The 25,021-nt window shown below is 36.7% G+C and overlaps 2 protein-coding genes and 2 long non-coding RNA genes across 6 annotated transcripts; 3 read left to right on the top strand and 1 right to left on the bottom strand.

The window, feature by feature from the left end:
• The first annotated feature begins 2,147 nt into the window (after window positions 1-2,147).
• Window positions 2,148-4,783, top strand: LOC149104993 (uncharacterized). Its single transcript, XM_089271806.1, has one exon. It carries the CDS (start codon window positions 2,379-2,381, stop codon window positions 4,191-4,193), a length of 1,815 nt encoding a protein of 604 aa, XP_089127932.1. The 5' UTR covers window positions 2,148-2,378; the 3' UTR covers window positions 4,194-4,783.
• A 4,002-nt stretch (window positions 4,784-8,785) lies between these two features.
• Window positions 8,786-16,472, top strand: LOC110057485 (homeobox protein ceh-19-like). Of its 3 annotated transcripts, none has more exons than XR_016201412.1 (2): window positions 8,786-9,568; window positions 14,746-14,792. XR_016201412.1 is itself a non-coding variant. In XM_089271341.1 (2 exons), the coding sequence occupies exons 1-2, from the start codon at window positions 13,056-13,058 to the stop codon at window positions 15,093-15,095; spliced, it is 363 nt and encodes a 120-aa protein (XP_089127467.1). In that variant the 5' UTR covers window positions 13,009-13,055; the 3' UTR covers window positions 15,096-16,472. The 3 variants fall into 3 exon arrangements, 2 of the variants coding, with proteins under 2 accessions (XP_089127467.1, XP_020619736.1); XM_089271341.1 differs by lacking the exon at window positions 8,786-9,568 and adding an exon at window positions 13,009-13,068 and having other exon boundaries at window positions 14,746-16,472; XM_020764077.2 differs by lacking the exon at window positions 8,786-9,568 and adding an exon at window positions 13,056-13,386 and having other exon boundaries at window positions 14,746-16,472.
• Window positions 10,961-24,356, bottom strand: LOC149104991 (uncharacterized). Its single transcript, XR_016201413.1, has 3 exons — window positions 23,583-24,356; window positions 20,564-22,029; window positions 10,961-13,383 (listed from the first exon to the last, which is right to left on the bottom strand). It is a non-coding gene; the product is annotated as an uncharacterized LOC149104991 (long non-coding RNA).
• On the top strand, window positions 20,559-22,378 carry LOC149104992 (uncharacterized). The gene is made up of 2 exons (XR_016201414.1): window positions 20,559-20,622; window positions 21,306-22,378. It is a non-coding gene; the product is annotated as an uncharacterized LOC149104992 (long non-coding RNA).
• Window positions 24,357-25,021: the final 665 nt, after the last annotated feature.

The following is a 25,021-nucleotide window of genomic DNA, read 5'->3' as shown; positions in this document are numbered from 1 at the left end:
GACAAGAGGGAATTAAATCCAAAACACTGTGTAGGGGAACATGCCCATAAACACATGGACCCCAGTTTTGAGAAATCGGTCACCATTTACTCTAGATCCGTACCCAAGGCTGTTGGTCTAAGAAAAATTATGAGTAGCCCAAAGGTTCCTAGCCAAGAGATCCTGGGTGCTCAGCACTTAAGCTTATGTGAAAAAAAGTCTTTTATTTCCAGTCGCCCAAAGGCAAAAGCTAGTCGCATGTGGCACCCGGGCGCTTCTAGAGGACAGTCCTGGTTCCTGGCTATGCTGAACAGCATTACTGTTAATAATTATTGAATTTTGACAATCTGGCCAGAAGCTATCTTGTGTTAAATCAGCTCTGTTAGTCAGTCAGTTGGTCAGTGGGTCAGTCCGTTACATTGATATCCTCTCACAATGTTATCCTGTTCTAAAGACTAGCACATAGTTACTTATCAGGGATAGTATTCAGTTATGGTCTAAGGTAGTGTAACAACATTTTAGTCCCAGTTACAAGTTGAAAGTAATTTGCACAACAATCATGTTAAAAAAGGTGTATTCAACGCATGGATTTACATTGAAATCCTGGTGAAAGAAAATTAAAGTAAGCAAATCCATGGAACCATTGGGAAAATGCTTGGAAAAACCAGTGGAACTGAGCAAGGCAACTCTGGAAACGATTTATGCGTCCAAACATGTACATCATTAATAAAAGTACCATGGGAGAAATTAAAAAAATTTTAATACAAAGAAGATTTAGCTGATTTTTAGCCAGGGAAATGGAAAACCATCTAAACTAACATATGATCAGTAACAAATTAAAGCAGACAGAAACGAGCTTTATCTAAAAATTTGACACACTCTGTTTTGGTTTTTGATGAAGTTTTTTGGATCTTATTGGTTACCTGATTTAATTTTTTGGACAATAATATTATCAGCGCACTCTCGTTCTTTTGCAATCTCTCCTTCATTTTTCCCACTTTTGGTTTTCTCTTTTTCTTTCCCCGTAATAAATTAATAAGCCAAAATTATAAACCAAAAGTACATTCTCACCATAACACCCATCTCCCATCCACGAAAATGACCTCACCGAATTATTCCGTCTCCAGGCTCTGGATATACATGCATATGTACACCTTTTTAAAGAAAATTCCTGCTGAACCGCTGGCTAAATTTCAGTAATGTCATCTAACATTTCTCAGACTAAGCCCAAAGAGTACTTTGGTACATGTGGGATTGTAGAAAATATTTGCTTTCGAGTACACTTTTATATGTTATATTTCTCAGATTGAAATCTGGGTATTGTAAACGGTGCCTTTGGACTGTTTTTCTCCTACAGGTTGGTCACCATGTTAACAAAATACTGCTCCATTCTTTGCTGATCGGCTTCTAAATGTCTATTGCTTTGGTCATCTCCTATATATTCCTTCTTTTGGAAATTGCAGCTACTAGCTAAAAGAATAATGATATTTATTATTATCATTAACATTGTTTGAATTGTTTGAATTGTTGTTACAAGCCGTGTGCGTAACCGTATTTCTATTGGATTGACTTTCCTCTTTCACCATCTGAGCGTAGTAATTTTTTTTACCTTTTTTCCTACGTTTCGGTTAAATGGAATAGCGCGTAAGGTAGTATTCTTTAGGAAAAATTTATATGTGAAAGCGTTGTCCCTGAAGGCCGAGTAAAAGTTGAACCTGCATGATTATTCATTACCCTTATTGAATAATCAAATGTGCAGATAACCCTCTTTGCTTTGGTTTTCCACACTCAATCGATCGCAGTGGGTTTTGCCGAATTAATTTACACTTCTTTGATACAAATTTATGCTTTAAATCCTAAAACAAGGCATTACGTGACACTCGCCACGCCGAGAGCTGCCCCGGTAGGTGAGCCAAAGTGTCCCGCTTGCCAGGGAAACCCTACCAGCCGAGGCGATACAACTCGCCCAACGAAATGTCTTTCCCCCTCCCCAACCCCCCCCCCCCCCCCCCTCACCTACCCCCTCCGAGACGGGTTCGCGATCCTTATGTAAACGGTTGGTTGAATTTTGCAAGGAAATAAGTGAAAAATTAGATTGGCCAGGGTAACTCGGGGAAGGGCTGTCTCGGGTATCCGAGACCATTTCAACGGGCCTTTATATGAGCCATTTTGAAAAGCACAGAATACCACCGCCATCAAGGTATCCAGAACTTGAACTTTTTCTATCTAGTGTTAGGCGTGATTTGATAAACCCTCGCAACATTAAATCAGCTAGAGATAATTTAACCAAAGGGGAACGGGTTGCGTTAAAGCAATTTAGAAATTCTGATGTAGTAATTCGGATACAAGATAAGGGTTCTCGTTTCGTCTTAATTGATAAAGGGGAATACGAGGATAAAATGTTTGGCCAGCTTCATAACCAGCTCCATTATAAATCCTTACAGGAAGATCCTACATATAGGCATTTGGCTGTAGTTGAAAGTTGGTGCAACAAATGGGTCAGAAAAGGTGAAATTTCAGACCAATTAGCTAATTGGATAATTAACAAAAAAGCCAAACCAGGGGTCGCCTTCGGTAATATTAAAACCCACAAAGCAGGGAATCCACTCAGGCTTATCACATCGTGTTGTGGTACGGCCATAGAAAATCTTTCAGCCTTCAGTGAATTTTACTTGCAACTGTTGGCTCGTAAGTTGCCATCTTTCATCAAGGATACGACCGATTTACTTAATAGAATTGAGGATCTTAACAGGAGTGGCCCTTTTCCCGAAGGCACCCTTTTAGTTTCTTGGGATGTTGTGTCAATGTTCCCTAACATAGATAATCAACTCGGTCTTACTGCAGTAAAGAGGGCACTGAATGCCAGAGAAAACCAGCTTCCATCCACTAATTGCATTTCAGAAGCAGTAGAAATTTGTTTGAAGAGCAATCACTCCGTTTTTAAGGAAAACTTTTTCCTACAAATTCATGGCACAGCCATGGGCCCAAAGAACGCCTGTAGTTACGCGGATCTTGCCATGGGGGAAATAGATTATCAAGCTAAATTTTCTGGCCCCATAAAGCCGACTTTATGGTGGCGATACCGTGACGATGTTTTTGATCTCTGGCAACAAGGCCTTCCTGCACTGCATGAGTTTACTGACTTTATAAATTCCCTATATCCTACCATTAAATTTGAATTAGTTTTTTCTGAACGCGAGCTTCACGTGCTAGATTTAACTTTACATCTCATCGGGGGTTTCATCCAGACAGACGTTTATTCAAAGCCAACTGATAGCCACTTGTATCTTCCACCATCAAGTGCTCACCCCAAACACGTTTTCAAGGCTATCCCTTATGGCATAGCAACTAGGTTACAGAGAAACTGCTCTGAACAAGTATTTCTTGCCGAGAGAACAACTGAATACAAGGGTTATCTAGTCAATCAGGGTTATCCCACAAAACTAGTGGAAGATCAATTTTCTAAAGCCTTAACTACATCTAGAACTGACTTACTTAGAACTCGTGCCAAAGCTGAGAAGAAATTGTTTCCATTTGTAACAACATTTAATCCAAATTTACCTGATGTTGGTCGCATCATCAGAAAACACCTAGGTATTTTGGAATCCAACCCCAAATTAAAAGAATTTTTTCCGCCAAATTCCATCATAGCCTCTTTTCGAAGATCTAAAAACCTTAAGGAGTTGTTAGCGCCATCTCGTTATGGCTCTAACACTAAGGTTGAAGAGGTTGTTGAGGTTAAGGGTTGCTTTAAATGCAAAAGAACAAGATGTGATCTCTGTCGCAACTACTTTGTTGAATCAAATTCTTTCCAAAGTTTTCAAACGGGCAAGAGCTATAAGATACGATTGAAACTTTCCTGTGATTCAAAAAATGTCATTTATTTGGCTTCGTGCAAGAAATGTAACTTACAATACATTGGCTCTACAACAACAGATTTTAGAGTTAGATTTCGCAACCACAAGTCTGCTATGCTGACCAAGAAAAAGACTTGTGAGGTAGCGGTGCATTTCAACAGAACACCGCACGACTTAAACGACTTTTCTTTCCAGTGTATTGATCAAGTGCAGATAAATGCAAACAATACAAGTAACATCGAAAAGCTTTTAATCACTAAAGAGGCATATTGGAGTGCACAGTTGTTCTCTCTGGCACCTTTTGGCTTGAATAAACGTCAGGAATTCCACTCGAAAAAAAGAATAAACTACAATTAGCGCAAAAATAACTTGCAAATTTGGCGGTTATCTTAGTTCAGGTGTTCAAAGGCCCTGACCTTGGATCTTGTTAGCTTTGTTAGCGCTAGGTTTTCTCAGGGGCCCCCATCGGGGAATTTATTACATTGTTGTTTAAGGGCCCTGTTTAGGGCGCCTGTTGTGCCTTGCCGCGGCATAGTTTCAAGGGCTTTGCTTGGGGATTTTGGGACCGCCATTTTTGAACATTGAATATTTTACACGCGGGTCCCTTCACACTTTCGGCTGACTCGACGAATCGCGTTACTTTTTTGATATTAATCTTATTTGTATTATATTCGATTATTTATTCTTATTTGGTTTGTGTCTTTTGAGTTTTGTACCGCATTGTCATAGTATCTCGCTTAGTAATCACCGATTGTTTATCATTGGTTAATTTTTTCGTTTTCATGTGTTACCACGCCCTGTTATGTAATCATCTTTGTAATATTATGTCATTTTTTATACTGTAAACTTATTTAAGGTTATTGTAATTTATTATTCACTTGCACTGCAACTGATGAAGGTCTTTGACCGAAACGTTTATTTTTATTAAATTTTTAAACTTTTTTTTAGATTTCTTAGATTTTTTACTGTATATATATTTTTTTTTCGCTCGAAGTTGTCCGTCCTCGTTTTCCACAATTGCCTACAAATTTCATTACTCGAGGTTTGGACTACGAATCCTTTTGGATCCTTCTGGCACGTGGCATCCCTGTTGGCTCGAAGCATCTTAACTTTATATATATATATATATATATATATATATATATATATATATATATATATATATATATATATATATATTGGGGGCGTTTTTAATAAAACAATCATTCCACTCGCCCTTGTTTAATATGAGGTGATTATAGCCATCTCGGCGCTGCGCGCCTCGTTGCTTATCTATCACTGATCTCGTATTCTGATCTTGGTTGTAATTAGGTTAATTATAGCTAACATTCTTTTGTAGTATGTGCATAAAAAAGAGGTTTGTTAATTGATATTCTTAATCTTTTTAATCTATGGCCAATCATATAACGTGTTTTCGTAATTCGCAAAAACGAAAAGAGATATTCCCATTTGAAGTATTTATCCATATATTGTAAAATAAAGCTCAATTGCCCTGAATTCCTCCTATTCTAGCCACACAACAGATTCTTGGGCAAAAAAATGAATTCCTTTTATCCTAGCCGCGCAACAGTCGATTCTTGAAAAAAAAATTGATTCCTTTCATTCTAGCCACGCAATAGATTCTTGAAAAAAAGCAAAAACAAAAACAAAACTAGCCGCCCAGCAGATTCTTGGAAAACAAAAGCACTTCCCTTTGGTTAAGTTACCAGACGCCGGGGCAAGAGTGGCACTTCCTCGCTCATTAGTAATTCAATTCGCTTTGTTTTGCGGAATTTTGATTTAAGAATGAGGCTGCGTCTACAGTACGCCGGAGAAATTTGAAAATGGGGTTTCATTCTGAAAACGGATCGAATGTTTTCCGCCCACACTTCGCACGCCTGAGGAATTTAAAACTGGAACAATCACCGGTTATTTTTTATTCGTGTTTGTGGAAAACTCGATCAGGGAAATCACGTGATGTTCGTGGCTACATCGTTTTCGAAAAGCACCGTTTTCAAAACGTTTTCCGTCCTCACGAAAACGAAAAGCCGTCGTTTTTAAATTTCTCGGACTTGAAGAGCGTTTTCGATAAGCTCCTAATGGTTCTTTGGTGATTCATAATAGCTGATCGAATCTCACGGCCTTGGGATGGCGATGTTTCATTTTCAGTCTACCGTCCATGAGGACGGTAGGCCAATCCGTAAGTATAAAGCTGTTTTCAAATTTTTCCGGTGTGGTGTGGGCGCTGCCGAAATGATTTGAACTCACAAGTCATTGTAAATGTCAGTGTCATTGCAAATTTCACTGAAAACGAATTTTTTTTCTGGCAACAATTGTTTCATGGCTTGATATGACACGTGCATTGACAAACTTTAAAGATAACAACGGATAAACCATATAACCTTGCAAGGCTTACGTTCAAAGAAGCTTACGTATAGATTATCTATAGACATCGATTTAGCGCTTCTCAGGTTAAATAACTAATATGCAACCTAGACAGTCAGGTCACTGCCAGGATTTTGCATCGTAAGTCAGCCTGTAAATTGACTCATTTTCATATCCCAGCACAACAAACGACCAAGTTCAAATCTGCTTCATTTTAGAGAAGAGGGCTAAATCAGCGTTTTTTCAAAAGTAATTCACAAGTAAGATATTCCCTTTTGTCAGTTTGCGGTCAATAAATGACACAACACTGTCTATGATCATGATTAAAGTTAACTTAGTAGTTAAATTACATCGGTTAAGGTTACACCAAACCTTTGTGGGTGTCCTCCAGAAAAAAAAAAAAAAAAGATTTATACGCGCACTTTTTTCAAGGAAACCCTCAAACTATATATATATCAACAAAAGGTTATGAAATCGATAAAATTGTATTCTGTTTTACCGATTGCTTTCCTAAGGCGGCAGAAGCCGTTAGCGCCAAAACGACCGACTGAAATTCCGGCGAATTAGTCGGGCATCGACTGCGATCGATGATGCAAAAAAACTGTGCAGTGTTACGAAGCATCAATCTGTCAAAGGGTGTCAGCATTTTTCTTTATTTCCATTGGTTATCTTTTTTCAGATCTGTCAAGTTCCACTATCGAAAAATTCGCGTGACGTGTTGCGTTAGAGGCCGCCACGAGAAAAATATTTAAAGTAAAAGAATTATCGTTTCTTATCTGTCAGTGAATGTTCTGACCAAATTTCACGGAAAACGGTCGATTCTACATACCCTTTTAATTCATTTAAAGAGGACGGATTCTCTCTAAAATCAAGTGCAAATTTTCGCGTTCTAAAGATTTATATACATGTCACGCCTTCTCAGAGGGATATGTCAACTCAAAAAGTCGCCAGCCAATAAAATAACAAAACCCCTAGCATTCACAGTATGCAAACTAGAGATTCGCTGGAAAGCGATAGTTTTACAGTTACGTTTTAGGCGCACATGGTTTAGGCCAGTGGTCAACAATAATGGGCAAAACAGAAAGAAAGCGATGTGCAACAAAACGAAAAGAAACTGAGGAGCGATTGCTGATGCGTGACTACAAAGAGGCACTCTTGACGAAGTTGAAACTAAAATAAAATTATTTGAGATTAAGCCGTTTGCCGAGAAAAGGTCGCTGAGGAGTCCATGCCTTTTTGGGGTTGTGACACCTTAACGGTCTATTAACTTTTACTGAGAAATCTCTTTTTCCCAATAACTCGCGCGCATTTTAATATATTATCTTAATTTTTTTTGGAAAATGATACCTTAAATAATGAACTTTAATTTGTTTTAAAAAGGAAAACTTGGTAAAAGGAGCCCCGCGAAGGTTTGGAGTAACCTTAAATTACAGTTTGATTGATCAGTGTGTAGTCGCCACTGAGCCGGTTAAACCTGAGGTTGGCTCACTACAGTTTTAATGGATTATAACAGTCCAGCTTCTAACTCTTTTGAAAAATGTTGCAAGATGTTTTTTCCTTTCGCTATTTACTGTTTGCTTAAGTCTTTTACCATTCTATGCGAAACTTGAACAATTAAACGTGAACAAATGGCCAAAATGAACGACCGAGTGGTCCGAGTACCTAAGGAGAGACTGGGCACTTGTAGGTTAAATCACGTTTTTCTCAAAATCCACCCGTATGACCCCACCTCAAAATTTCAGGAATAAGAAAATGGCTCTGATTTACCATTAATGCAAAGTAAAGTAAAAATCTGCAAGACAATTTTTTCGCAATCTAAGAAAATGTGAAATCAAAAATAGCTCAAGATTTTTTTTAAATTTTGGCCCTAAACGTGATTCACCCCTACAAATCAACTGTTAAAATTTCATCATGGGTTGTACGGTAGGTTGTCGAGCAATCGTCGACCAAAGACTGGCGTTTACAACTTTGGACGAGAATTGAATTGCGCATGCCCTTTATTTAAGCGCTCGTTTATGTGACGCCATGTATCTCGTGCGAGAAAGAAAGAGAAAACTAGAGCTCTTTTACCGGTTGTTTATCCAGTGTTTTTGTCATATATTTTGGCCCTGGGCTTAAACACATGTTTGAACTGAGTTTGAAACTATTGCTCCGTATACCAAAATGATTTAACGCCTGTAGATGCACGTGTGTCCCTGTTGTCGTGTTGCCAGCGTTACTACCGCCCCTTCCCAGATCTAATTAATTTTGCCAAATAGACGATGCTGTTCCCTTGTTTTCTAAGAAAATAACGCACTTCTGAGGTTTAGAGAAAATTGCTGAACGATCTTGCGTACCGCTCATGCGTTCACTAGCCGTTTTGTTTTAACCTCAAACGTGCTTTATTTTCTTAAAGCGAACATGTGACATCATCATCTTCTTTTTGGTAAACAGAAAACAGAAAACAGAAAACAGAAAAAGAAACAGTGTCAGATACTACCTTAGGTTTTGTTGTACCTCAGCTGATCGTACCACAAATTATTATTTGTTTTATTAGTTTCGATATCATCCCGAAAAAAAATGACAAATGCCGGAAATTTTCTCTATCTTTTTTTTTCGGTTTTCTTTCTTTAAGCAATTTGATATTTAGCAGATCTTTAGAGGTCGATCGTGATTTCTGGTTGTCAGTTTGACTAGTCTTGCATGGTTCTTGTTCATTTAGCTACAGATTACAACTTGAAGGAAAATGACAGTCCAAACTATTTTTATCTCAGTGTTAATTACCTCGAATCAGGTCACATGTCATTAATTACAAAGTGATTTGTCCTGGAATACAACTTTCAACGCAAAATCCAAAATAGACAAATATTCAATCCGGATCCATAAAGTAAATATTTCCTTAAAATTTATCAAATCTTCAGTAAAAACAACAAAGATGACACACGAAAAAAAATAGGGGCACTTAAGTGCGGATTCTTTTTTCATAAATAAACTAACATGAATTCTCGTGTAGAAAATCAGGTCACGAATCGCAACAAAAAAATTCAAGTCCAGTCTGGCCTTTGTGCAGTAAGCTCCAAGATTACTGTCATCACACGATTTCTGTCCGTTAGACGAGTCGAGTTTCAGTGTCTTTAACGTAGCACAAATGCCATTTGAGCCAGACAATAGGGTTATCTTGATAATTCAAGAACAAGCTTGAGATAAACAAACAGCCTTTTTTTTTCGTTACAATGAAAACAAAAGAATGGTTAATCTGCCAACATACCATATACACAGTTAAAACTTACAAAATGAAGACTGGATGCCCTGAATCATTCTGAGCTGTTTACCTGACGCCAGATTCTAAAGCATTGCATTACACCAAAGAAAGAAAAACAAAATTCAAGGTTAGTAATGTTAAATATATATATATTTACATCTGAATTATATTGATTTTTTTTCTGTTAAAGCATTGAGCTTTTATTTACAAAATTAAGACAATACTTTTAAGGAAACCATAGGAAAATAAAGCCATATGGTGGCTGTAATGCCTCGTTTATGAGGTATAAGGGGTTTGTGGAAAAGGTCTTCATTACAGTAATATATAATACGAGAAAGAACCTAGCTTCCAAATATTTTTTGCGAACCAGTAGCATTAATTGTAAGGTTCGGACAAACAATGACACGATCATTAGACAATTCAGTGTCGCTACATCTGTAAATAATTCGAAAATCGGGACATTAAGAGGCACAGTGCCAATCGGACAAAGCTATACTTGTCCTGAAGTTGAGTCGTTTCATCAAAGTTCTTGCCAAGAGGACTTTGCTTAAATAACTTCTCTAAACTGGCGTTGGGCGACAAAGCAAATCTGTGAGGTTTCTTCGATTAATATTTACAGAAATTTGTATCCTCAGTTAGATAAAATCGCTCTCAGACAAAGCTAAAAATATAGAGCGGCTGAAAAGGCCAGAAGGTGATATTATAAAGCAGACATCATGGCTGTACATAGTGGCTTATTTCTTCTCATTTTCACTCCACAAATTTCTTTAGCTTATTGAAGATACAATTGTGGTAGTGTATGTTGAATCCATCATGATTTCTTCTAAAAGTAACCAAACTGGCTTTACACTTTCTCCATTCAGCGAAAGCTCTATATGTCAAAATATACTTTACCGCCTAGTGTTTTCATCTCCAATGCAAACGCTTGTTAAATTTTAGTAACCCTTCAGCAGGAATGTATAAATTTCTCTCCGTTGCTATTACCTGTCATGTTTTGTTTCATGTAGAACGTGTAATTGTTTACATATATGCGGTGAAAAGGAGCAGACTTACTCACTTATTCATTTTCTTTTTTTTCTGATATAATACCCAACTTTTCAGGTTATTTTTGGTCAACGTGTTATTGATTTAAACCACATTAGAGTAGTAACCAGTTACACTGCTGTCAAACTAAGTGGGTGATCTTAATCAGCGACCTTCATCATGGTCTCACATGCATAACTTTCTTTGCTTCAAAGATACAAATCATTTCATATGGTAATTACTTTTTGACCGTAGGACGACAACTTAGCATATGTTTTCAGCGTACATATTTTAACGATGGCTTGCAAAGCACATACACCAACATTAATTTATTTCTGCGAAACGAGTACGAGTTGGAGTAAAAAAAAGTGTGTAAATATAAATGAGAATATTAAATTTAGCTTGATAATGAAGCACTCTCTTAATGTGCAAGGTGGATGAGATTCCTGAGGCATTTGTCTGAATGAGCCTGATCTGAATTAAATGACGCCGTGAAGCATTGAAAGAGTTTATTTTTTAATCCTCTCTCCAAGACCCGTATAAATGGATGACCTTTTTCACACAAGGTAGTTCGTCTCACTAACACGCATTTTTTAGTGATAAAATTATAAAAGGTTGAGGAAAGGCCAACTTCAGTGTGCAATTTCGTAAGATAAATTAGGATGATAGATAATCTGGTGCAAGTCTCTCCATGTAAAGTTTGGAACATGATAATCAATGGTTTTGGAGAAAAACCTCTAATTGCTTAGGTTGTTACAATTATGTTTGAGAGTAAATATAGTTGTAACAACCTAAGAAATTAGAGTTTTTTCTCCGAAACCCATTGATTATTATGCTCAAAACTTTACAATGAGCTGCCAGATGAATTTGTACTGCTATGAATCGTTCCTGAACATCAGGTAAAGAGTTCAAATACGTTAAGATAAACTGCTTATCCTCTCTTTTCCAATTCCCTATAATTCACTCTGTTTGCCCTCCACATTTTCCATAAACTATTTGTGTGAAATGCTTTTGAAAATACGCAGACCTCCCAAGAGCATTTCCTAACGACAGTTTATGCAAAATTTGGGGGACAAACAGAGTAAGTTATTAGGAATGGGAGAATAGAGAATACTCTTTAAAAACGTCTAGCAAAGTTTGTATATTAAAGAATTCCACTCTAAATATAGAAAATATTTTTTTTATCAAGCTCAAAGTTAAGAAATACCAGTCTCTATTGCAAGGCCGTAGGAAGACTAAGATTATTAGAGAGACAATATCAGAAATAAAGCTTCTTCAGATTAAGAATAGCCTTTTCCTGGAAATAAATAAATAAATAAATAAATAACTATAAATAATTACATTTAGACCATTTTCCCTGGCAATAGGCTCTGTTCGTTGTTACTGTAGCTACAGCTCTGTATTGTGTTTGATATTCAACTGCAAATGTGGCAAAGTTGTCTGTCTTGAGGCATTTTTGTGTATCATAACTAAGAACAGTATTATATTCCCTGCTGCTCCAAGCATTGTGATAGCTCTCACCACATTGCATCAAAAGCTTACCATGTAAACTCCAGCATTTGTGATGTAATCTGAGTCCTTAGTGTTCTAATCGTGCGGTAAAATCAAAGCGAGGAATCTTCATTGATGGTGAGCGTTTCCGTAATTTGGGCATCTGGGGCACAGAGAAACTCCAAACGACATGAAAAATTGTTGGTAAGAATTAATACAGTACGCACACAAATTTTCTCTTGAAAAATAAACTGAATACGGAATATTCAGAGATAAATACTGCTTTCAGCAGCTTATACAAGTTATGAGGAAGGTTTATGACATTTTGGCGGGATCCTCGTGATTTTAGTTTTCATTGAGAAGTTCTACTACTCTGGAATTAACTGTACGTTACAACTTATTCTGCATAGCAAACATAAATCATCGCTTGGTACGAACTTTCTTCAGATACAGTTAAAACATTATACCGTGATGCAAGTCTTTAGGAAAATGATTAAAAGTGGACTCTATCGAATTCCTCTTTTCCTCATCTTCTTCTTCTTCGACTACTTCTTCCTCTTCTTCTTCTTTTTTGCTACGTTTTTTTGTTTCTTTGTTAGTATTTCTGTTTCTTTACACACCCCATCAAGTTAAGTTCACCTTTTCCATAAAGTTTCATTCCTATGAAATATCTGTTCATGTTAACATACAGCTCTCCCGATCAGCGGTAGGTGCAATTAGCACTGTTCTGTCTTCTTTCCATTTCTGAGGAGAAACTAATCAATGCCACAGGAAGAGGGAATTTAATCCTATCGTTCTTTAATCATGATAACAATACTATGCTGTAAAAAACGCCGGTAGGTCAGAAAAGTTTCCCAGATTCTCGATGCTTCCCTTTTTTATGCGCCTTGGACTCTATCCTTTAAGTGGAAACACACTAAAACCGCTTTGGAGCGGTGCGATTGATATCGTTATTGATCACGTTCTAACGAAGGCAAATGCATTCTGTCTGATTATGAATGACAAGGTTAATTATCATAAATTCCAAAGCCTTTGTTCCTATAGCCCGTGCCCTGTTACACGCCTAACTGGGTAACATTACTCCCAGAACAAGAAGCATAATGGCGACAACAGGTATCGCATCTTCCACACATTTCATCTCTTCATTTTCAGCCAGTGAAAATTCATTCTCCATCAAAAATATCTTAAATTTATCGGATGAAACAGTGGAGGAGCAAAAGTGGATTTCTAAAGATAGCGCGCAAATTAACATGGTCGATGCACCGTGTTCAATGCCACCATTGCTCGCCGCTCCTCGTGCGATGTTCCCTCCAGGGTACCACCATCCACTTTTGTCATCTTGTTTGCCAGTTGGGATTTTTTCACTTCCATCTTCTCGACCAGTTGCTCGGATAACTCCATTTAATTTTCCGGTCCACGTATTTTCCCCTGGTAAGTAGACAAAGGGATCGGTAATGGAGCTAACAGGTTAACAGCAATTGACATATTTTTGGGCTCTTGTTGTAAAAGTGGTTTCGCACTGTATAAACCATTTAGTGAAAACCAGATTAATTAAATCCATTACACTTAAGATTTCATTTAACTAGCCTTGGGACAGTCCTTCATGATCAGGTGATGTTTTTTATCAAAAGATATCGAGGGGTGACGATAATTGGTTTATACCGGCATAAAAACAACCTCGCTGCTCTCGCCGGTTTTCCTTTAACTTTCAAGATGAACATAGATATCGTTTATGAAATATATGAAACTTCTCTTAGAAACCTTTCATTTAAAAGTCTGTTGTTGATAAGCCTATGTACGGAATGAAAGCTTTGGTAACTTTTTTGAAATATGTTTATAAATGAATTCGTGGCACTCTTCGGAATAGTGTCTCGTACTTGTAGAAATGGGTAAGATTTTATGTTCACCAAATTATTGAAAGTACAAGACGCTTTTGACTTCATTTCATAGAAACTAATTTCACGCCTGCTTGTTTAAACTGTTGTATAATTAAGTGTTATTTTGACTGAATCTCGGTTCATGGCATTTTCTTTCCATGGCACGCTGCCTTGCAATGCTTGTAGCTTGGATTTTGACCGAAGCAGCTGATTTCTTCTGCTTTTGTGAGGGACTCCAAAGATTTTAAAACTCCAAGTCATTTTTCGTCTAAATTCCTTCTTCGTAAACTAGTCTCCGCAGACATCGTTTTGAAAGAATGTTACGGAACTCGACATAGTAAACATTCTTATAAGATACCTTCAAGGTGTAAAATTGTTTACTTCCAAATCTTGATATATTCAACTTCGTTAACTTGCCCTCGAAATTGACCGTGCGTATTCCTCCTTCTGTAGCCTCGTAAAATGCAATTACTTTTTAGAATGTCTACTTCTCTCTATTTTAAAATACGTAATACCTAGTTTGATCGAACTAACAAATGAGACAGGCTCGAGATATGTTAACACCTAGTTATTTTCACACCTTCGAATCAGACATCAGTTTATACACACTGATCGTGTACAACCATACAGTGGCAACTTCCCCGCTTCAGTTTTACGCATGTGTTTTCACAAAAAATTATGTTTCAGCAAACGCATTTTAATAAAAGAAATCGTTTGAAAGAGAGCATTTTGCCCCGTTAACAATTCCATTGTTAAGCAGTGTTGTGCACTTTGCTTTCTACTTTGCATACTTCGCTGGCTTGCCAGAAGTATCATCCTCTTTACCTAATTTCCTACTGAGCTCGTAAAATGTTAACATTTTATGACTTACGCTAATAAAGTTTCTTTCTAAGGGTTTTTTTCCAACTTTCAGGTATAATTGTTCAAAAGAAACGAAGACGTCCAATGAAGAAAAGGAAATTACGTCCCTTGTTTTCCGCTCATCAAATCCAAACAATGGAGAAGGAGTTTGCAAAATGTCGATATGTCTCGGAAGATAGACGAGCAGAGCTTTCATCAGACCTTAATCTAACAGAAATGCAAGTGAAAACCTGGTTTCAAAATCGACGAACAAAGTGGAAGAAAGAAACCCAAGAAAAAGTCGAAGTCCAATCATCGGAAATGCCACTCTTTTACGAAGGAAGTCGCGAGCAAGGTTTCCTTGGGACAAACACGATGAGCTTTTACCATGTGAACTGCATCAAAAGTTTCGCTGTATTGTGAACACCAGCCTTTCAGTAAGGTTCGTCAAGAGATATTTTTGCTGCATATGTATATAGATATAATAGATGAAGAGTATCTTATGAAAATCTAAATTGAAAATAGAACAAATGTGGACTGCAGAAACACACTGGGATTCTTTGTTAGCATTAGTGCTCTTTACGACATAGTCGTTTTAAAACTTAATTTTCCTGAAAATATGAATATATCGCTTCACTCTATTTACGATAATATTTTTATAAACGAAATAATGCGTTTGGTGGAGGTGATTAACAAGAATTCGCATTCAAGCACGTCGTGTAATCATTCAATTCTGTTTGTACTCATTTTTGATCACAAAATCCACATACAATCGCAACAGAATTGCTGATTTTGTTTATTCCCTCTTGTGCTCATCACAGTCCTGTTTATACTACAAGCCTGAATTATGAATTACATGTATGCGTAAGAAATTCAATTTTCTTCGGTTGTCTTTATGTTAGTTATGTGTTTTTGGAGTGATACCCTTCACAGTATATTCCACCAATTTGTTCCAGTATATTGCGACATCATATTCTGTGGGTATTACCTGTTTTTACATACTTTTTTTCGACCTTCATCGATTAGTTCGATGTGCTAATAACGCGTAAAGATAAATTATATTGCCAATACATGTTGGAGGCCTTCTGTATTTCTTGTGTCTGTGGGTAGCATACACACTTGAAGTAATAAAGGCTGACTGTTGTGTTTCAAGCTTGTCAAGATGATTGTTTATGAAAGTTCAGCAATACATTATAGAAAGTTGTTGTCTAATAATCCCAGAATAGCAACTTTAATCTTTAGCTTTAGAACTAGTGATTGGTAATTTTTCATAGTCTTGGATTCAAAATTAAGAATGAATCCATTCTGACAGTAAAAACGTCTGGGTCACCTCTTCTACTCATTAAAAATTTCCTTTAATTAAAACCATTCAAGAATAGAATCTAGCACAGCATGGAAAAACAAAAGTGATTTTTGATTGCTTCTATTGACTACCTCTGGCGAAAACAGCTCCTATATCATCAGTTTACATTACTACCTTTGGAAATTAAAGGAAAACCAAATTAGCCATATTTTGGTTTATGCAACAACTCTGCCATCCAGATGGAAGTGGAATTTCTGTCAGCTCGACAAAGAAGGAAGTTGTTCCAAGTTTTTATCGATATATTTGTGGCGGCTTCTGGGGACTCAATGAACACATTACTAGTTCACTGAATTAAATAATTACTAAGAATATTTTGAATTGATTCTAAGAGTATCATACATAAAGTAAATAAGTCACCCTGGGAAATGGATCTTCTCAAATACACGTTAAAAATATACCGCGTATTTTAAGTGCAAATAAACAGTAAATCAAAAGAATTCTTGTGAAAACCACAGGTTTTCGATCGTGTTTGCCAGTATTTTATTGTAACCAGAAATTGATTTTATAGTTTGATGATTGCCCTACCGCAATACCCTGATAAACCAAACAGTCGATCCACAAAGAAATTTTTTGCAGTCTTTGCCACCGAGCACTAGAAAATTTATCAGTGTACAGGGAACCAGGAAATTCTGTTGAAAATCGACTTAAACATCACACAGAGAGGCATTTATCGCATTAACACCTTGTTTTCTCTTAGTAAGTCACATTTTCGTACTTTAGTATGCGGTCAGGACAAACACTTGGAAACGTAAATATCTCGGGAAGGTTGCCAGATTGTTTGATGTGTACATTAGTAAGGCGCGGTTGCCCAGTTGTTATAGTTTGCTGGACCCTGGGTCCAACCTGCTCGGTAGTGTCTTTCTTTCTCCATCCAGGAGTGTAAATGAGTCCTGGAAAATTGTTAACTTGGGGGAAATATAACAAAATACCAGAATTAATCAGAACTTAGTTTTTATTCATTATAATGCACGCCCATAGCAATGTTTCTTGTGACGTACGAGTGCATCACGATCATTGCAAACTGTAACGCGGCATCGTGGTTGGCAGATGGCGTGGATGACAAGAGAACTATATGAAATTCGAGGGTTCTTCAATTGATATAGTGATAGTTTTGCTTAATATGTTTATTGATATAATAAATGAAGAGTATTTTAATCAAATAAAATCAAATAAGAGCAAATATGGACTGCAGAAACAAAGTAGGCTTCTTGGTAAGCATTAGTGGTCTTCGCGCCATAGTCGTTTTAAGTTTAATTTTTCTGAAAATATGATTATTTTGCTTCACCCTATCTACTATATTAATGATATAAACGATGGAACGCTTTTGGTAGTGATGATTAAGAAGTCTTCGTATTCAAGCTTATCGTGTAATCATTCAATTCTGTTTTTACTCATTTTTGATCACAGAATCCACATACAATCGTAGCAGAACTGCTGATTTTGTTTATTCCATCTTGAGCTCCTTAAAGCCCTGCTTATACTACAAGCCTGAATTATGAATCACATGTATGCGTAAGAAATTCAATTTTCTTCCGTTATCTTGATGTTAGTTATGTGTTTTTAGAGTGATACTCTTCACAGCATATTTAACCAATTTGTTCCAGTATATACCTACATCTCTCTCTGCGGGTAGTTTGGAAGCAAGAAACCCAAGACAAAGCAAGAGTACGGCCAACTGCCCAACGGTAGCTTTTCACAACATGGCCGCGGAGCTGTTCTTGAAAAACACCCTGGGACAGTTTATGCCGCTCGCGAGTTCTCCACGCGAGTCCTCAGGGGTCCTCACATAGTTCCTTGGAATGAGTTCAAAAGATCGAGCTGTATCGTAATATTCTCAGACCATTCACAGATACTTTTCACAGCATACACATACTATTCACTGCATACCTCCCAACTACTTATCAACCGGAATAGTTTGGAAACCAAAAAATTACATTCTCACCATAACAGCCATCTCCAGTCCCCGAAAATAACCTCACTAAAATATTCTTTTCCATGCCTGTGGATATACCCTCATATTTCTTGAAATGGACTTTTTTAATGTTATTTTCAGCTTGGAATCTGGGTATTGTAAATGAAGCCTCTGGTGTTCCCTTCTCCTACGGATTGGTCACCATGTCAATGACATATTGCCTATTCTTTGCTGTTCGGCTTGTAAACGCCCATTGGTTTTGTCATCTCCTATTCTCCTTTTGTGGAAATTGCAGTTACTAGTTAAAATAATCAATCTCGAACATTGCTTGAATCTTGAATTGCTTGAATTATTGTTTTTCAGACTGTATACGTATGACATATTGAATTGACCCCCTTCTTTCACTATCAGAGTGTAGTAGAGTGTAGTAATTTCTTACCATTTTTTCTACTTTTCGGTTATGTAGAAGAATACGCGTAAAGTAGTATTCCTCCCAATTGTGCCATTTTGAAAAGCACGGTAAAAACTAGTTAATTTGCGGTTTTCATAAAGCTTTAGAATGACTGTATTAGGTGAAGGAAAATAAAGAAACATTACCGCGTGAGAAGTTGAGTTGTTTAACTATATTTAGTTCACTATTTGTCCCTTTTTATTCCTTATTTAGTTCCTTATATCCACATGACATTTTTTTTATTTATAGTGTAAACAAATTATATTGAACCCCTTTCCGTTCCTCTTTAGGTCACTGCCGAAACTTAAAGAGGTTTCATGACCTCACATTTTCTCCCATGGAATGAAATATTTGGTTGCGTATCGTTTACATTTTATCGTCAAAACCATCTGTTGGGGAAAGGTTTCAAATGCATTTTCCTCGTAGCGTATTAGAGAATGATAATGCATATCAGGTCGACGAATCATCAATATATACAGGGTTACTGCATCAAAAGTTGTCTTAAGACAGGAATTTGTTAAAACACTTCGATGACTTAAAATAACGTTATTTATCATATTTGTCAGTTACTATACGCGCACTGTGAATGGTAAAATTTAACCTGCTCGTGGAATAGTCGTTAATTATATGGCACTCGAAAACAAAAAAAAACACGGCTTATGACCTCAAGATTACCTTGCCAAATAATAAGTTCAATTATTCTTGGTTATAATTAGATTAATTACAACCAATATTCTTTTGTAGTAGTTGCATAAATAAGAGGTTTCTTAATTAATATTTTAAATCTCTTTAATCTATAGCCAATATATATCGTATTTTCGTAATTCGTTAAACTGAAAAGGGAAAGTCCCATTTAATGTGTCTACCCTGATACCGTAAAATACCGGATATAACATCAAACCTCGCCAGGCTTACGTCGAAAGCAGCTTATGTGTATACATATAGTTTAGAGGTTCTGGGGTTAAATAGCTGATATTCAAACTAGACATAAAGGTCACGCCAGAATTTGATTACGTAAATCAACCTATAAAAATTATTCATTTTCATATCCCAGCATAACAAACGTACGACCAATTCCAAATTTGTTTAATATTACAGAGGGCTAATCGAGCTTGTTGTCAAATGTAGTATTTTCCTTTGGTTTTGCAGACAATAAAATATATATACTACCCTAGCTGTCTCTGATCATGTTAAGAGTTAACTTAGCAGTTAAATTACAGCTTGATTGATCTGCAGTAAAGCTGTGAGTGAAGCGTTAAACTTTAATTTCAGGCTATTTTCCGGATGTTGTGTTGCCAGCCCAATCACCGCCGCTTCTCAGATGTAAATCTTTTTACTTTTTCATGCAAGATTCTACACTAAAAAGAAGATGGTGTTTCTATGGTTTTTTAGAAGATAATGCTCTTTTGAGGTCTAGAAAACTGCTGAACGGTCTTTCGTTCCGCTCGGGCGTCTACTGATTAATAACAGTTTGATATTTAGCAGACCTTTCCAGGTCGATCGTGATTTCTAGCTGTCAATCTAACTAACCTTGTATGGTTCTTGTCCATTTCGGTTACAACATGCCCCGTGTTGGTATTTTTTTTTTTAGATCAGTGTTATATAATTAACTCGAAACATGTCACATGTCATTAATCACAAAGTGATTTGTCCTGGAATACAACTTTCAACGTAAAATCCAAAATAAACAAATATTCAATCCGAATCGAAAAGTAAATATTTCCTTAAAATTTATCAGATCCTCAGTTAAAACTAAGAAGATGACACACAAAAACGAACAATAGGGAAAGTTAGCTGCAAAATTACATTCCGTTTTTTGATGAATAGTCTCGCGTGAAAAATCGCGGGTCACGAATGGCAACAGATCACATGAAGTCCAATCTGGCCTTAATACACTAAGCTCCAAGATTACTGTCAACACACCACTTTTATCCGTTAGATGAGTCAAATTTCAGGGTCTCAAGGTGGCTCAAAGGCCATTTGAGCCAGACAATTGAACTATGTTGATAATTCTACTACGCCAGAAAAAGGTTTTAGATAAACAAAGACTTTCTTTCTTAAATTGAAAACAAAAGTAAGGATAATCTCCCGACATACTAGTAAACACAGGTGAAATTTACAAAATGAAGAGTGGATTCATTGAATTATTCTCAGTGAGCCCTTACCTTGACGCCAGATCCTAAAGCTCGGCATTAGATCAAAGAAAGAAAAAAAAAACATCAAGGTTAGTTGTGTCAACTATATATATTTACATCTGAATTATTGTTAAGTTTTTCTGCATTAGCTTTTAGTAGCTTGAAGCTTTTATTTACAAAATGAAGACAATACTACTAAGTAAACCTTAACAAAAGAGGCCTACGGCAGCAGAAATTCCTTATTTATGAGGTGCGAGGGGTTTGTATAATCGAAAAGTTTGATAACTGTAATAAATAATACGAGGACGAACCTTCCAAATATTTTACGAAGCAGTTACATTACAGGGTACGGACAAGCAATTAGACAATTCAGTGTCGCTACATGCATCTATTAGAAAAGTAATTCGAAAACGGCGGCAATAAGCTAAGTAAGGTACCAATGGACAACGCTATACTCACACTGACGTTCAGTCGTTTCATCAAAGTTCTTACCAAGAGGACTTTGCTTAACTGCAGTGGAACCTCTGTTTAACAAAGTTACTAAGTTTCATGGGACTGACAAAATATGTTCACTTTAACGAGGTTTCGTTGTATCGAGGTTCTTTTCCATATATTTCCCTATTACTGGAGCGAAGAATATCGTTGGTTATACCCATCGCACTTCGTTATATAGAGGTTCGTTAAATCGAGGTTGCAATGTACTCTAAATTGTCCTTACAGTACAAAGCAAATCTGCTGGGGCTATTCAATTCTTATTTGTATCCCCGTTTAGATAAACTGTAATCGCTCCCAGACAAAGCTACTGAAAAATATAGAGGAGCTGAAAAGACCAGGAGGTGAAATTATAAAACAGACATCATGGTTGTGTATGGTGGCTTATTTCTACAAGTTTCACTCTCCTCTCTGACCCATATCAATGGATGGATGACCTTGTTAATGCAGGGTAATTCCTATCAGTAACATGCATTTTCTTTAGTAAGACAATTATAATAGCAATTAATAAACATATATAGGGCTAATCTGAACTAACTACATATTCAAATAGAAATAGAAAAAGACAAACAAAAAGCTCTAATTTTCAGGGATGCCGTGTGTTTCACTCAAGTCCGAAAGAACGTATTCTGGTTTGAAATTCGCCTAACGTATTAAATAATCTTATATTAAGAGAAAGGCTTTTCTACAACGCAGCACCGATATAGGAGAGACGTTTTGAACATAATTGGTGTAAGGCTGAGGAAGGGCCAACTTTATTTCACAACTTGGTCATATATATAATTAGCTGTATCATTAAGAAATATGAATTTAAGATGATAGATATATAGTCTGGTTTATTTCCATGAAAGCGGCTTTAATTGAACAGGATAGTGGCTTTGGTAGAAAGCCTCTGATCCCTTAGCTTGGTCCAATTACGTTTACCTTCTAGTTGCCAAATCAATTTGTAGCGCTCTAAATCTTTCCTCAACATCAGGTAAAATGATAAGATAACTTTGGATATGCTGTAAATAAAAAGATTTTGCAACATGTCAAAACTTCCTTCAATCTTAAAAGCTTCTAGGAAATTTTGAATAATACAGACTACCATCCTGAAGATAGAACAACGATTTTTTTTTCCCATCAAACTCAAAGTTAAGAAATACTAGAGATTCTATTATATTGCCGTAGGCGGACTAAAAATGTTACAGAGACAATATCAGAAATTATGCTTCACTAATATATATATTGTAATTGTTTAATAAATAGCCTGTTGCGAGAACTTTAAATTAATTAATTAATTTCTTAATTAATATATAAATAAATAGATAAATAAAGAAATAAATTAATACATTAGAATATTTACCCTGGTAACAGCCGCGGTTCGTCTGTTACTTGGTAAGGCTCTGTATTGTGTCTAATGTTTAACTGGAAATGTAGAAAAGCTGTCTCCTGAAGCCCTTTTCTTTACCGTAACCGATAACAGGATTATATTTCAATAGCTAGTAATCACGTGACCATATTGCGTCAAAAGATCATTATGTACACTCTACCATTTATGATACAATCTAAGCTCTTAGTTTACTAATCGTGCGGCGAGGAATGTTCAGTGATGGTGAGTGTTTCCGTAATTTGAGTATCCAGGGCAAAGGCACTCTAAACAATATTAAAAACCGCTGTTAAGAGTGTTTTAAGTAATCACAAATATTCTCTTAAAAAAATAAAGATACGACACACACAGGAAAGGCGGATTTTAGCAATTACCACACGTTATGAGAAAGGTGGACGACATTACGTTGACCGAGACCTTCATGATTTTAGTTCAGTCAGAAGCTCTAGTAATTTAGAACTAACTGTACGTTACAACTCATTTGGGCATAGCAAACTATAATCATCGCTTAGCACCAACTAATTAAGAGTCCCTGTCCATAAAAATGGAAAATAACTCGGCAAGGGTCGAAAATTCGATTTCGCTCATATTTTCATGGTAGATTGGCTAGGGCATGGCAAAAACTACTGGATAGTTTTTTTTGGCAAAACATCCTTTCATTTCAAAGAAATATGCAAGTTACCAAATTCCGTTAAAATCGTCATTTGACGCACCATTTTATTAAACAAGTTTGAGAGCCTCGCATGCAAAACCGCATCATTCTTCCGTCTTTAAAACACTCAAATATTTTTGTGCAATGTTCAAATGTGTACTGGGTTGGTTTTAGGGAATGTTGCGTTGTCTTTTTGGGTGCAAAATAATTAAATTTCGAAGACATGTATTTCATTCACTTAAAAGTACTTCGTGTATATAATTAATTTTCACCATGTGCGAAACCTTGAAATGGATTAAGCTTCTGGTGGTTGAATCGCAGAAGGATGATCTACAGATTCCTGTAAAAATTTCTTCGGGCAAATGATTGTGAGCGACGCGAGAGCTTTTCGAAGTACGTCAAAAATGCACATATTTGACCATTCTCTCATCAAACTTCAATTTACGGGTTAGACGTATATTTTAGCATGCGCCACATGACTTGACCAATGTTAAGTTGAAATAGACACAGAGCTGATAATTTCGAAATGCTCTTACCTCATGTGCTGTAAAAGGCAGGTCCAAAGCCGATTTGACGTGTTTCTCTCACCATTCGTCGCACATAAAGCAGAAGTTTGCTTTTGTTTACACAAAGTCCGATGTACATCGCCAACTGTCAACTTATTTAATGGTCGAATACCATGAATCTGTGACCCTCTTTCGACACATATGATCACCACTCCATCTAAGTCAAAAACGGCTAAGTCATTTGTAGATAGTTGCTTGCTTTGCACTACACCAAAATATTACGTTTTGATCGTCATGGTTTGATGGCTTGAATCCTTGCTTGCAGCGGTTCCTTGTTCGTCACGCAATGCTGTCATCCCATTTGAGGGGGTAGGGGTAGGACAATTTCTATCCTAATACATAAGGCTCCGTAAGGCTGGGAACCACTGGGAGCACACAATCGTGTTGAGTAGGAAGAGATTAAATTAAGAAATGAGAAGAATGAATAGTTTACCATTGCCCCTGTTGTTATCTTTCACTCGACCACCGCTACCTACATGCCCTGCGTAATACTGTAACGCTAAACTCATACCTAGGTCTTTTCGCGCTGTGCAATTATTTTTAGTTTACATGTAATACAGTGGGCTACCCCCGGGGAAATGGGTGGTGACCGCTTAATGGGGCTAGCCGCTTAAATAGAGGTTGGTGTACCTTGAATATTTAATTTTTCACTATCGGGTTATAAATTTCTTGGTGAACATGGAGTCAATTCAAGACAATCATGATCGACGTGTATTTGAATTATCACTCGTCATGCACCTTCAATTTCAGACAATAATGAAACCCTTATCGGAACGACCAAATGGTGGCCGCGGAGGTAACTGGTCAATAGGTGTTTTATTTACAATATTTTACTGACAATAATTTTGGACTGTATTGACAACAGTCCTCTGTTTCCTGTTACAAACATACCAATGCCTCGCCACAAGGCAAACAAAATACGCCAAATAAAATGGCATGGCCAGGGCTATTTACTCACGTAATTACTAACTAAATTTAGTCTGTTTTTCTCACGAATTAGACATGTTGCGATTTTCTATTTTTATTTCAGCTAGTTCTTGCTTCATTGATCTATAATTTGTTTCATAGCGATTTTTTTAAAATTCTAGTGAGTACAGGCACTAGCTTTATCAGCTGTTGTCTGAAACATCAAAACGAACAACAAACGTGATTTGGACCTAGGCCACGTACACTTTAGAATACGATTATATAAATATACACATGTTATTATACATATGAATAAACGGATGAACAATGATTAAATTGTTTCATTTATCCTGAGAGTGCTCTATACAAAATAGATCAAAATGTGCAGCATATGCCGTGACAGCATTGCGTGACGAATAAATAACGACTGTAAGATTGCGGCTGCGCCGACACGCTTATCAGCAATGGTCAGCAATCGATCAAACGTATTATTTTGGCGCAGT

Source organism: Orbicella faveolata, unplaced genomic scaffold (assembly GCF_042242905.1).
Source record: "Orbicella faveolata isolate gen_17 unplaced genomic scaffold, um_ofav_v1 contig_34, whole genome shotgun sequence".
Lineage (NCBI taxonomy): Eukaryota > Metazoa > Cnidaria > Anthozoa > Scleractinia > Merulinidae > Orbicella > Orbicella faveolata.
Note: the sequence above shows the minus strand (reverse complement) of the source record. Positions and strands in the feature narration are given on the sequence as shown.